This window comes from Homalodisca vitripennis, chromosome 6 (assembly GCF_021130785.1).
Source record: "Homalodisca vitripennis isolate AUS2020 chromosome 6, UT_GWSS_2.1, whole genome shotgun sequence".
Classification (NCBI taxonomy): domain Eukaryota; kingdom Metazoa; phylum Arthropoda; class Insecta; order Hemiptera; family Cicadellidae; genus Homalodisca; species Homalodisca vitripennis.
In genome coordinates, this window is record NC_060212.1 from 86999217 (window position 1) to 87013193 (window position 13977).

At 30.8% G+C, this 13977-nt stretch overlaps 1 protein-coding gene across 7 annotated transcripts in view; it reads right to left on the reverse strand.

Annotated features, from left to right (window-relative positions):
* Positions 1-13977, reverse strand: part of LOC124364524 (serine/threonine-protein kinase Genghis Khan) — an 89531-nt gene that overhangs the window by 67172 nt on the left and 8382 nt on the right. For all 7 annotated transcript variants that reach the window (XM_046820075.1, XM_046820074.1, XM_046820079.1 and 4 more), the window contains exons 4-8: positions 13686-13876; positions 9552-9632; positions 7213-7361; positions 1702-1852; positions 585-728 (exon numbers count right to left, since the gene is read on the reverse strand). In XM_046820075.1, the coding sequence (XP_046676031.1) occupies positions 585-728; positions 1702-1852; positions 7213-7361; positions 9552-9632; positions 13686-13876 (716 nt within the window). The remainder of the gene's footprint in view (positions 1-584; positions 729-1701; positions 1853-7212; positions 7362-9551; positions 9633-13685; positions 13877-13977) is intronic.

The following is a 13977-nucleotide window of genomic DNA, read 5'->3' on the forward strand; positions in this document are numbered from 1 at the left end:
AAATAACACAGAAATATTTAACCAATAATTCATTATTTCACATTATATTTTACCGTCATTTTTACATAATTTTAATTTTGGTTACTTACAAATATATAACAAATTAAATATAACTTTCATATGTCAAAAGATAACAGTGAATAAACAGAATCATATGGGAAATTTATGAAGTAAATAAATAGGCAGTTCATAACTAAAAAACCTATCTTTACGATGATACAATTATCGTGAGCTCAATGAGGTCAAAACATTGCTTTACCAATACTTTTCCACTTCATTAATTAAGTATAATTTGAATTAACATTTCTCTGTGGTAGTGTTTTAGGACTGAATGTCTCTTAATCGAGGGATCAGGGTTCAATGTTTGGTAGCATTATATTGATTTAATATTCATGAATCAAATTTTAAAAACTAGTATTTCAAAACCAGAGGCTTAAAAAAATGGAAATTTTAGAGATGAGTAAACAAGTGATTACTAAAATCTATGTACTTCATTTTTGTGTATATAAGAATCTAAAAATACTATAATACATTTTAGCAATTAAAGCACATCACTAACAAATAGATAGATAAAGATTAAGTACCTTATGATTCATAATTTTGCCATATGTCTCCACCAATGACTCAGCGTAGAAGGGAGTTTCTCCGTACAACATCTCATACATACAAACACCAAGAGACCACCAGTCGCACTCAGGGCCGTACCTGCCTTGTCCATCCTCCATCGCCTGGTCAACATCACAAGGATTATGACAAACCATCTCAAATAAAATAAATGTGCAAATCATGTAAATAATATGGATACTACCAATATAATTACTTAAATTTATAATAGAACCAGAGTTCAATCAGTTAGGTTTTCCTTAACTACGTTGGATACCTACAGTTATTATGAACAATTGATTTAAAATGTGTTATAATTAAATGTAAGCGAATTATAGCGTAACACCATCAAAAGGTTAAAATAACTTTCATTGATTTCTTATACTTACAATTTATCTTTATCATTCAAGAATAAGAAGACAATAATTGTAACTGATCAATATTGGTTAATTTAAATTCAAACAGTTTGCGCCGGGAACAGTAATTGGAAATTGAAATATAACGGTGAGCGGTAATAAATGTAAACGAGGATGTTTCGTCATTCAAATTGAACATTTCGGTTTGGGTTAGAGACTAAAGAACTGCCGGTTTCCATTCATTTCGGTTTGTGGACCCCGTTGTGTAAGCCAGCACGTTGTTAGAAAGATCTCGGCCTGATTCCTTCTCCTGAATACCGAGACCGTAAGGGAAGCACGTGTTGAAATTCTTTTTGTTAATTTACATGTGATCTTCAAATTTAATTGATGAAATCTTGAACAGTGATAATTGACTCGGTTTGAATCTATCTGGTGTGATGGAATAACTAGTTAAATATCAAATTTTTATTTAATTTCAAATTAGACAGCCTAAGTTTGGTATGGACATGCTGAGTATTTATATAGAGAATGTCACAAGATGTTTGAAGTAGTGTATTTAACTAATAAATTGATGATTTTAATGCTGATTTAAAGGCATTGTAAATTATTTATTTTACCAGCGAGTGAAATCAGTTCTATGAAACTCAACTGGTATAATGGAGTCTTTCATAAGTAATTGCTTGTTCCACACAGATGCAGGGCAATCTTACACATACATGAACTGTAATGATTGATAACATACCCTGAGGATCTCAGGGGAGATGTAGTCTGGCGTGCCGACTGCTACGTTGCTCTGTACTGTACCGTCCTCGAACAGCTTTAGACAGGAGCCGAAGTCGGCCAGTCGGATGTGACCATTCGCATCCAACAGTACGTTGTCAGGCTTAATGTCCCTGTTACACAGAAGTTATCACTTTTAGAAACTTTACAGAACTGATTGAGTTATGAAATTGTTTTAAAATTATTTTGTTTCAAATAATCATTTTGTTATTTTCTAAACTAATTTTCTGGTTAGGGTGATGCTTAAAAACCATCTCTCAAATTTCACTTGGGGAACCCTATTATTTCGTTCTGTGACATAAAACAAGCATTCCAAAACAGTTTCAGATTTTTTAAACAACTTTTAAGCGACAAAAAGAGAGTTCTGTCAATTAAAATAACTGAGACATTTGTATTTTTTTCTGCACCTATTTACATTAAGAACTGGTTCCAAGCGCCTTGACTTGCTTACACTCCATTGAATAATCTGGAACTCTTTAAAAGATTTGGTAGCTTTCAAAGCTATTAATAACACTTTAGCAGGGAAAACTATAAAAAAAATACAATATAACCTGTGGTATCTCTCTGAAACACTTGTGACTCTAACATTGTTTGATTATCGAGTAAGAAATAAAAATAAAATCATGACAGCTCTACAGAATGATGGTTTGATCATCCACCAGTGAAGGCATCAGTTGTAGAATATAAGTAAAAACCGGACTAAGTGCCAAAAAGTTACTTTTGAGATAATCGATGAAAACTTTATATAACTGTCATAATTAAATATTTTTTAACTGTAATATATTAAATAAAAAATATACATCACTACTAATAGTATCAGTGGAAGAATGCATTATACACCATGGCAACAGTAAAGAAAAAAAAATATTGAATTCAACTTTTTTTGAAAAGGGGTATGTCACAACTTACTGAGGTAAAAACCGGGCTAAGTGCCACACTTACTTCGGGCTATGTCACAACTTACTGATGTAAAAAGAGGGCTAAGTACCAAACAAATGTTACTAAAAAACCAGAAAAATGAAAGAGTAAGCAAACATGTAGTTAAAAAATAATACAGGTTAAAAAGACAAACAATTATAATGTTATACCAGTTTAATTATTTTAAAATTTTACTCAAATACTCGATAGTATATTATACAATAAACTAAAGTTAACACTCAGGAACACTGAAACTTTTATGCAGTTAAATTATTATAAAAGTCTTTGTTCTCTTCTTTGAGGTAAGGTATCATCTTTTTCAGGCCTTCTTTTTTTCTTTAGTTAATCGGTTTATTGTTTGCAAATTGGATGGGTTTTGCAAGATGTCCTCTTCCTTAACCCCCTTTTTTAACACATTTATTTCAAGCCAAGTTTCAATATCAGTCCATGATTTTTTCACAAATACTACTTGGTTTTGTTCTTGTAATTTTTAGCCATTGGAATTTGGATATTTCCAATTTCTTTGTATTCAGACAATTGTTACTACTTTCCTTAAAATCAAAAAAGTCATCTTCATCCATAAGTGTGGCAAAAAATTGCTTTTTGTGGGAGGCACTTACAAGAATTTTAACTATGTCTAGTGGGACTTCACATCTACTTTCTCGATGAGCGCAAAGTCTTGATCACAAGAAAGATATGAATGGCCTGACACAAGATATTTATGTTCAATTTCATCAAAGATACCACGACAAACTAAATAATTCCATAAAAACAGCAACATTTTGTTTTTATTTTGTCCCCCACAGTTGTCGCTCCAAACAATCAACTTTTTTGTGGGTTATTTTGTTCAAGACTCCTTTCAACAAACAAGATGCTTCGCCCTTTGCTTGTCTCTTACACTTCAGTAATACTAAAGGTACATCCATTATGGATAACACAAACTCAATCTAATCATAATTTAAAGCGGTAACACACACTCCTCATACAGTGGTTAGAATGCCTGTGGCAACAAACATAACCTGCAAAACACGTGTAGTCTGGCGTGTGTTGCGCGCGGCACTTGACTCGGGTTTTACTGATGTCACCCTTGAACATAGCCCATGCGCATTCTAGCGGCAAGGATTTGAACGAATTATTGATTTTTCTCGACATAGCCCGGTTTATACTGTATTGGGGTTGGCTTATAGCACACATTTTGATACTAAACTCAATTTCTTAATTTTTGGCACTTAGCCCGGTTTTTACTTATACTCTACAGTTGATCTAAAAGTTGTTCAAATAAGAAACCTTGAAAATTTCTCGTCTCCAACGACAGAAAGAACTTCTTTAGACCACTTGGTCTAGAGATGGAGTTCATGGACATTAATAAAGACAACTGGAATCAGGAAGAAAGTTGCAGGAAGAACATGAAATTTATAAAGTCCCTTAGAGTTGTGAATGACATAGCAGAACAAGGAATAGCCCTTACAGAAGAATATAACAAATTCTCTATTCAAATGATTACAGGCTTCAGGAAAAGCATTCCGATCGCAAAAAATAAACATTACTCAAAGTTTCCACTTTTCTATTTTTTTTAAAGTTAACCCTAAAAGTGGCAAGCGCCGTCTGAGACGTATGATTCACGCCACCGCGAAGTGGCAAGCGCCGTCACAGCCGTCGCTTCACATTTAAGGCTGTTGCTCCGCAACCATCCATTATTTTTAGGCCTAGTTTGAACTATCGTATTCTCCATGAAATTTCCTATATATATCATATAGTATAGTGTGTATTCATGTTACTGTTTGCTGGCTTAAATGAATCCAACAGTTTTCGTTTGACCTGGCGGCAGACGAGAGAACAGCTGTCTACTCGTCTCGTCACTGTTTTGTTTGGCGACTTTGCGTACTGTTATTGTCAGTATATTATTGTTTATCGCGTTGTTTGTGTTACCGGTAAATGTTTAGGTTATTCGTTCGTCATGGAAAATGTTGGGGTACTTTGGGATTATACCGACCACACCAGTATGAGGAACACAAACATATAAATTTATAGAAAAAAAACATTATAGAACGAAAAAGCAACTCTTCAATTACAAAATTACAACGATTATTAATTGTTAATGGGTTTCCTGTGACGCCCAGAATGCAGCAATATCAAGGATGAGTGAGTGTAGTGGATTTCCGCCTTCAGCCGCAACTGCCGACCGCCACGAATATTTTAAATTTAGGCAACTAGTCATGATCTTGTAAAAAACGAATGGTCCCCTCTTCGCTCCTGGGTAAATCCCAAATTCTCATGTGTCACCCATCACTAATCTATTACACACACAGTAAAACACGGAAGTACAACAAAGCGACGCACTCGACAGACACTTCGGCACGAAAGTACAAGAATGCGGCGCACCAGCTGAACGGGCGGTAAGATTCTGTAGTCACGTTATCTACTAGACCGCTCGACTTTGACCTCTGAGGATGGGGAGGGGTTTGCGATAAGACAATTCCTGTTTTATATTTACGAAATATACTGTGCCATGACAAACTAAACCACTATTATAGGCCCTACACTATGGGAGGAAAAGACAAGCCCCATCTAGTGACTCGGAGTAAAAAAAAATAAAAAATAAACAGTTTGTATATAGATTTAGTTTTTCCCATCTAACTTTTTTGTTCTTGTAAATAGAAAAAAATGCATAGAAAGTAATTTGTTTAGAATAAAATTGTGCATATTCTGTGAATATGACATTATTTTGTAGCTTCAGTAGTTTCAAAGTGACGGAGAGTAGAACGTAAAAATTATTTTTTCTAAAAGAAAATCTTTACACATCTACAATGATATTCATTTGAAAATAAAAATAAGGAACCAAATATCATATTTATTCTTATTCTATAGTTCATAAGGAAAACAAAAATATATAATGTTGCTAGGTTATGACTTAGACAATATTTTCTAAAAATAAGTTTAACGATCACGGCAATTTACCCGAAAACAGCCTGCCACTGAGACCACAAATGACCACCACCTAAAGGGTTAAATGTCTTAGAAACTAAAACCATTAACAAAATTTTGTAATTTATGTAGAAATGTTGTTACTAAATAGAGATACGTTCTTTGCAAATATATGTGGTTTTTTTTTTTTTTTTTTTTTTTTTTCCCACTACTACCGTTCTTTTTACAATTTAAAAAACTTGCCACTAGCATAATTAATAAAGTAATGTAATTTTTTAAGTAAACTTTAAAGTCTAAGGAGGCCTGTAGAGATGAGGTTATTTAAAAAAGATCAACATTTGGTTTCTACAAAAAATTCAGATTTTTTACTTTTTTATCCAAAAAAGTAATCTTTTAAGCCTTAGCAGCAACCCCCCTAAAACTTGATAAAAGTTATCAAAAATCTACTGGAGGCATATTTTAGGAGGTATTACACAATAAAAAAGTGCCCCAAACAAATATACAAAAAAAATGTTTTTTCTCGTTTAAAAAACCCTACTATTATAGACTAAATCCAAAAATATATCTCATGCTGAATGAAAAGCAATTAGGTCACTTCAAAATAATGATCAAACTGTGATATTGCCTTTGAACAAAGGCAATTCTATTGTAATTTTAAAGAAGGTTGATTATATATATTTAGTCCAGGTTACACAAAATCGCCTGAATTTCCAACTTTAAATGTCTGTAACTTCACGTGGAATGTTACAAAAATGTTTCCACTTTTTCTGTATTTAGAGAAGTTAAAGGTCTGTGAATACAACATAAAAAATTTTTCCAAACCCAAAATTGATTGCACCATTTTAACTCTTTAGATACAATGTTAAGAATATGCACATCATTTCACACAACTAGAAAACATGGAAACATGAAATTTCAATGTCTAATTGTATTGAATTGAAATATACTTTATTCAAACATAGTTGAAGTACAGTACATAAACAGTGTCTACGTGTTACTCTACTAAAGTATACTAAAATTACATCACAACATAATAAATTTACTAAAATTAATGTAATTAATACATTGCAACATAACAACTTCTTTGAAACTTTACAAAGTTATTTCAATATGATAAGTAATCCTTAAGACAATTTCATAATTTTCTAATATTTTAAATTTTTGATAAGGGTACAAGATTGTTTGAATTTAATACTTGCTTAAGAATAAGTTGCTTTTAAAATACCTAATTTACGTGACAGTCACTACATTACCAGTGTAGAAAAAGTTTATTGCTGCCTAGCAAAGGGTTTGTTGGCTTCTATTTTTTGAGTGAAGAATAGCCTAATAGATGTAATGGCTATAAACTGTCATAATACCCACACTATAAAATTTGTTCTTAACTGTATCATTGTAGTGAAGATTCAAAATACTATGTAGACACCTTATTTGCAAAAATATCTAATTTAGATTAAATGTTGATGTAGTTCCATAACTGTTTGATTCAAACGTGATTGATGTCTAGATAATCAACATAAAGAAGTTTCCAAGTTTAGTATATTACAAAAAAATGTTGGGACATGCTGTAGATTTTTTCCAAACAAATAAGAGGTTATATTTCGACAGGGCAAATGTACTACAGATAATTCACCTGTGGACGTAGCGCAGAGTGTGTATGGAACTGATGGCCAGAACCATCTCTGCGATATAGAAGCGTGCCATGTCTTCTGGGAGACGATCATCGAACTTGCTGAGAAGTGTTAGCAAATCCCCACCACAGTAATAGTCCATCACCAGATACTGTAACAGATCTCTCGTTGTAAAACTATTCTGCCTGCATGAGAGAGAGAATCAAATATATTTTTATTGCTTCCTAAATAAAGTAAATGATAAAGACTGAGTAAATGACAGATGGTGATGTCAAGTACGTGTTTTACTATTTTCATCAGAACAGATGGATTCTTTACAGCATATCAGAACAAGAGGGATTTACATCCAAACGAACTTATATATGAAAAAAGTTCTTACTCATTTTCTACTCTGCAATTGCCCTACTAATTAAGGGTAAATGGGAAAATTAAATTGAAGGTTTTGTAAATTTATAAATTCAAAATCTAATTAATTTCAGACATGGACACTATAATATAATAAGCAGTAATTACTTAGAATATACCAAAATTATTAAAATGAGACTAGAGATAAAACAAAAAAGAGCATTTAATGAATGTTTTAGTGACTTTTTGGAATGTATTTAGAATTTTCACTAGAAATGGACCAGTCTCGTCCAGATGACTTCCCAACGAGCGTGTGTTTGTACTTCTTAAGTGCGTGTAATATTCCAAACAAATTTGTAAGTCACATTTAGAGATTTTTTTGAAACCTACCAAAGATAGATATGGTTGATAATTCTAAAAGTTTATCTAATGAATACGAAAATCTTGTTTGTATTAAACACTCTAAAATCTAAGTATAATTTGTAAAAATTACATTTTTTTTACTATTTGCTCCATTGGTGTAAACAGTTTGTATTTATTGTTATGATTTGCCTTCAGACAATACTGTTACACAATTTTAGTGAGTGAATGTTCTAAATTGACAAGGATATAAAGAAGGTAATATTGTATTGTATTGTGCAGTTTCAATGCTATTAGAAAAGTTCATTCAAATAACAAATTGTTATTACATTGTCTCTACAAAAGATGTCTGAATTGTGTGAATGTAAATTTCCTACTCAGAATCTGTTCAGAAAATCAAATTAGGCTAATTACATTAGCTAGCTCATATCTACAACATTCTAGCAGTTTATCAATATGGTTATCTATATGTTAATACAATATGTAAAAAAAAAAAAAAAAAAAAAAAAAAAAAAAAAAAAAAAAAAAAAAAAAAAAAAAAAAAAAAAAAAACTGGGAAGAAGTATATTGCTCTGTTATTTAAAACAAGGTGAATTATTACTTTATTTCTAACACTTTTCTTAAAATCGATGAGTCATTTGGACTACAAGATTTCTATATTGGGTAGGCCCTAAAACAATTAATACAATAATTCAAGCAAATGGTCCTAGTGTGTGAATCACACCATTGCTTAACACACAAACAGTTAACAGGCACTTTTAAGAAATGTCTTTAAAAGCAACCACAAAAATTTAGTTTCCTCCAAAACTACAGCTTATTTGAAATTTCGTACTACTATGACATAAGCTTAAATAATTAGATTTTTAGTACTTGATAGTAGATATTAGAAAAACAAAATTTTTGCATGGCATATAGTTTTGTGATTATACCAATCATCATAAGTCTACATTTAGGGTTGCAAACAATAAAATTGAAAATTCTTCATGTTGTCATTTTAATTGTATACATCCAAGAAGATGAGCTAATTGAAGACTCTTTTAGCAATTGGAAATAATATAAAACTAATAATTTCAAATTAGTAAAAACAACACTTTTCCAATATTATTTTATTTTTGGGAGGAGGCTTTTGATGGTAATAGTGAAGAAGGCCCTATTGAAAATTCCACTCAACTTTTTAAATTAAAAAACTAAACTGTAATTCCATATAATGTTTTTATACTGGCTGAAATATTTTTGTATTTACATATTTACACCATTACAACCATATGCTATTTTAATAGTACTTGCAATAAAAAATGTAGAGTCGGCTGACCCTTTCTTTCAAAGGTCTCATCTTAAAAATAAAATAACATTGGAAATGTGTTGTTTTTACTAACTACTGAACAAACTGATAATACTGATTCACCCTTAGCTACCCCTTAATATGCAACACTTCTACTTTTTCTATTTTAACCAATTTCAATATTTAAAAAATAAATACTAACTAAAGGAGTAATACGATAATTCTGACAAAACCTACTCTATTCTTAACTGGTATAGACAAGATCAAATATCAATTATGCCAAATTTCGAAAAACAAATTTAATTAAGATAGCCTTTTAAGGTTTTCTACAGACATATTTAAATATATACATACCAGATTATTATCGTCTTGAAAAGCATAATGTAAGTTGGTGATCCACCTTCTATCACCATACACCAGGACATCACGCTCCTCCTGCAAGATTAAACACACATTGATGATGTAGATCAAGTATACTACATCTAAATAAGACACACAATTACATGAAAGTTTGGGAATCTGTTGCATTACGCATAACCCTTTGGTACATTTGTTTCAGTTTGCATAGTGACCCCTTACTTTCTTGAACAAAGTGAACGTAGATGTTTTATTAAAACTATGTGACACGCAAGGTAGGGACTCCTCGCTCAGAATGTATTTTTTGTCCTGTATCAGAATACGCAATTATTGGAGGGTGACATCTTTCATACACGCTAACTGCGCACCAATCTTACATTTTCAGTTGAACTTGAACATTTGGAATCAACAGGCAGACAATGAAATGTTGATTAGCGGTGTTTCCTGTTTGTGCGTGTTATAGTGTAATGTTTTTGTTTGTGGACTTTTATGTTGTTTTACTGGTTTCCATAACTTTTTTTTAAATTAACAAGAAATTAGAAGGAGGAGAACTTGTATTAGAAATTTAGTTATATAATTAGAGAGTGAAAAGTTAATGACAGAATTTTGATGTTGAGGAATATGATTCCCTCCTACACATGTTGCGTCAATTACTGTAACTGAGAATAACATAGTATTTTAATTTATTTTCTTCTACAGTTTTACTTGTTAACTGCATTAAATATATTAATGCATAAACTATGGTATAGTAGTAAGGATATTTATTTTACTGTCTGATTACTCTATTTTTTAATACAACACAAATAAAAAACTGAAAGAATCCCCATTGCACATGTCAATATGTAACTATTCTTATGCGTATCACAGAATGTTTAAGTACACATTTTGAAGCGTTGATTACATTTTAATAATTTATTGTTTTAATGAAATATTCACAACAAATCTATAGCAATAATGATTGTTTATGCTTACAATTATGTATTACCATCAGACAACAAAGAACACTTCATCCATTGGATAATTTCACTGTCCTGAACTCTGTTTTACAATGTATTAGAGTTCTGTGATGATATATCACTTTTCTAGAACAAAATTAATTTCACTAACAGAAAAAAAAACACCAAATATGTTCCAGTAAATAAGCCTTACGACTTTTTTTATTCACGCTGTTATAACTACAGTAATCTGAAAGAAGCCTGTTAAATAATGTAAATATTCAGTAAAATAAAAAAACTACAAAACAACACACAAATTTTTTTTTTAATAATGTTCTCGTTTGGTTACTTAAAAGAAATCATTTAAGAATTGGCTGTAAGATAGAACAACATGACATGGTTTGATGGGCTTACCTGCTTTATTCCAGTAGCAGGTATAACTACTACTGTTACTTTTCAATAACTGTGATTTTAATCTGTTACTCCGTGATTTTGCAAGTCGACTTGTTAGGTATATTATGAGTTATTCAGGTGAGAAAAGAATAGCGATTCTTGCTTCTGTATATTATACATGTATATATCCACAGAAAATATATCCAAAAATTTAATAGATTTTTAAGTATGACTTTATTTTTTAAATCGTATTTTAAATTTTTTTAAACCATTTTGAGCAATATAATTCACAGTCACAATACTAGTTTCAAAGTATATTATCAACAAAGAAGTAGCTACCAGCTACAGCAATTTCTTACTTGTTACTAGCATTCAGTAACTGTTAGCATTAACAGCTTTTTACAATCACGCGATAAAGTAGTGATTCCGTAAATCACACCACATGCGGTTGTAGGCTAAGTTGGTGTGTCCATGTAACGTTAAATCTCATTGAGAGATTAAACTTGAAAAATGTTTATATTCTTTTTAAACAAAAGGAGAGGCCGATCCCCTTTAAACTGAATGGATGGAAGGCTTTCAGGCCCTTGGAGGCAGATGAGTGTAAATTGTATATATTTAGAATTAAAAACACAAAAATTGAATTTAAAATACTATTAAGCATTCTGTTTAAAAATAGCTAACTGAATAGCTCATTCTATTTAGTATGAGCTCATCACTCATTTATACTTCACATTATGACAATTTGTGGTCTGAACTTTCCTCAAATCAAATCAAAATGATAGCAGAAATTCCTAAATGCTCTAATTGGAGACTTGTTAATGAGCTGATAAGTGAAGTTTCAGACAGCTCCGTTATCATTATGGATGAATAATTTCATATCAGAAAAATTTCATACCACGTAATTTGGAAATGGTTACTACATTTATTTCAGCATGGTAATATGTTTCTGTAAAGGAGCTCAACTAAAATTATTATTTATTATGTATCCAAATTACATAGGATACACAAACCGGAGAGTCTTGATTATTCAATCAAACTTTTGTTAACAGTTGCAATAAACATAAATAATACATTTCTCTTTTACCCAACTTTTTTCACTAAATTATTAAGTGAATCAAGTGATTCACCAATTGAGTGGAAATTTTAAATATGTTTTCCTGTAGTAATACAAATTTAAGCATGAATAATGTAAATGTACCTTTTTTAACTCTTGAGTGCTGTAACTATTTTGCTATGGTACCCCCTACAATTGCCAGAATGATTTTGGTATATTTGCAAGCTTTTCGTAAAGAATTTTGTTCAATAACCACTTGACAGATTTTCATAACTTTGGTTTTTTTTTTATAAAATGAAAAATATATAATTTTTAGATGTCCATGTAAAAATAACATGTTCATCAAAATACCTAAAATACCTTACTGCCATGAGTGATTTACACAAATTATTATCTAATATTTACAATGTTCAAGACTTTCTACCGGATGTGTTATCATTAATAATAATATAATTCCTTTATCTGCACTCAACTGCTTTAAAATGCTATCACTGGATTTAAGGTAATATAGCCAAAGTGGTTATACCTTTTTAGTTCTGATAAAATTACAGCAACTGAATTATTTTGATATAGAAATTTTCAATGTCTGCCTGTCTTGAAATGGATAATGATACAACTGGTTTGTTGTTTATAATATTGTGTTAACAAAGAAAACATCTATTTTAAATTTAAAAAGAAACACTTGAAGAGTGTCAGATATATTAAATTATTTAATAAGAAAAACTTATATGTGGTAAACTTATGTGAGTAACAAAATATTCTCAAACCTGTGTTTGATGAAACAATAAACCATATCATATGGTTTATAAAAGTAATTTGGAAATACCCTGTGGGTTGTTACATAATACAACATAAAATAAATATTTAACTCAGTGATATGTATGCTGTCTCAATTACATTTTACAACTACGGTTAATCATGGATGTTCGATAAGATAATATGTTTATATATCATATAATAAATCTTAATACATCTACAAAGTTCTTGCCAGTGATCTCATGATATGAAAATATATAAAATGTTAACTTTAGTCGACAGTGGAGAGGTGATTGTATCAGCTGCTTTTTGAAGACTATTGTCACTAGTACAAAAATATAAAAAAATACAATCCCCTCTAGACATAAAAAACTTTCAAATGCAATGTTTATAAAGTTGCAATTTTTTTATGTGAGGAATGTCATGGTAGTGTTCTGTCAGCATTATCTATTTAAAGCTTTTGTTTATAATATACAACATTTTTGTGTTTACAACGGTTTAATTGTACACTAAATACTTTAAACACAACATTTAGTTGAGGCAGGAAAATATTTGTAAAATATATTTACAGACAGTATAAACAATGATGTCAATTCATCTTAGCATAATTCCATAGCACAATGTTGCATAACTAAAAATTATTGTTGAAAAATTGGTATCAGTATTCAAATCATAATATCCACAATAGCACTCCACTTCATTGACAGTTCAATAACAATAATAAAGAACACCAGAATGTCAAGATACATTTTAACATGTATGTACACCTCTAAGGGAACTACAGCTTTTTAAAGTATTAAAAAGACAACAGCAGTTAAGAGGTTAAACCAAACAGAACCCTCTGACTCGAGTAAGAAACAAATTGTGTCAATATATGCTACTACAGTATCTCACATCTATTACTTTTAATTCCAAATTTTAAACATCCACACATATATAATACATGCAGCTTGTAACTAGACCTACATTAATATAACCTGTGTAATTACTGACCTGGAAACATGCAGTCTCAGCACGTTTCAACATCTCCCACTTGTTGAGAATTTTCATGGCAAATACTTTGTCAGTTCCTTTCATTTTAACAACACATACTTCACCGAACGCACCTCGACCAATCACCTTGATTATCTCAAAGTCTTCTCGGGAGAGACGCAAGCTCTTTACACATGTTGCAACTGGTTTCACTGAAATTTAAATCTTTGGTTATTTAAAGTCTTTTGGAATTAATTGGAATATTACAAATTATTCCTATAAAAAAAAACCAAAATCCAATTGATCATACTTT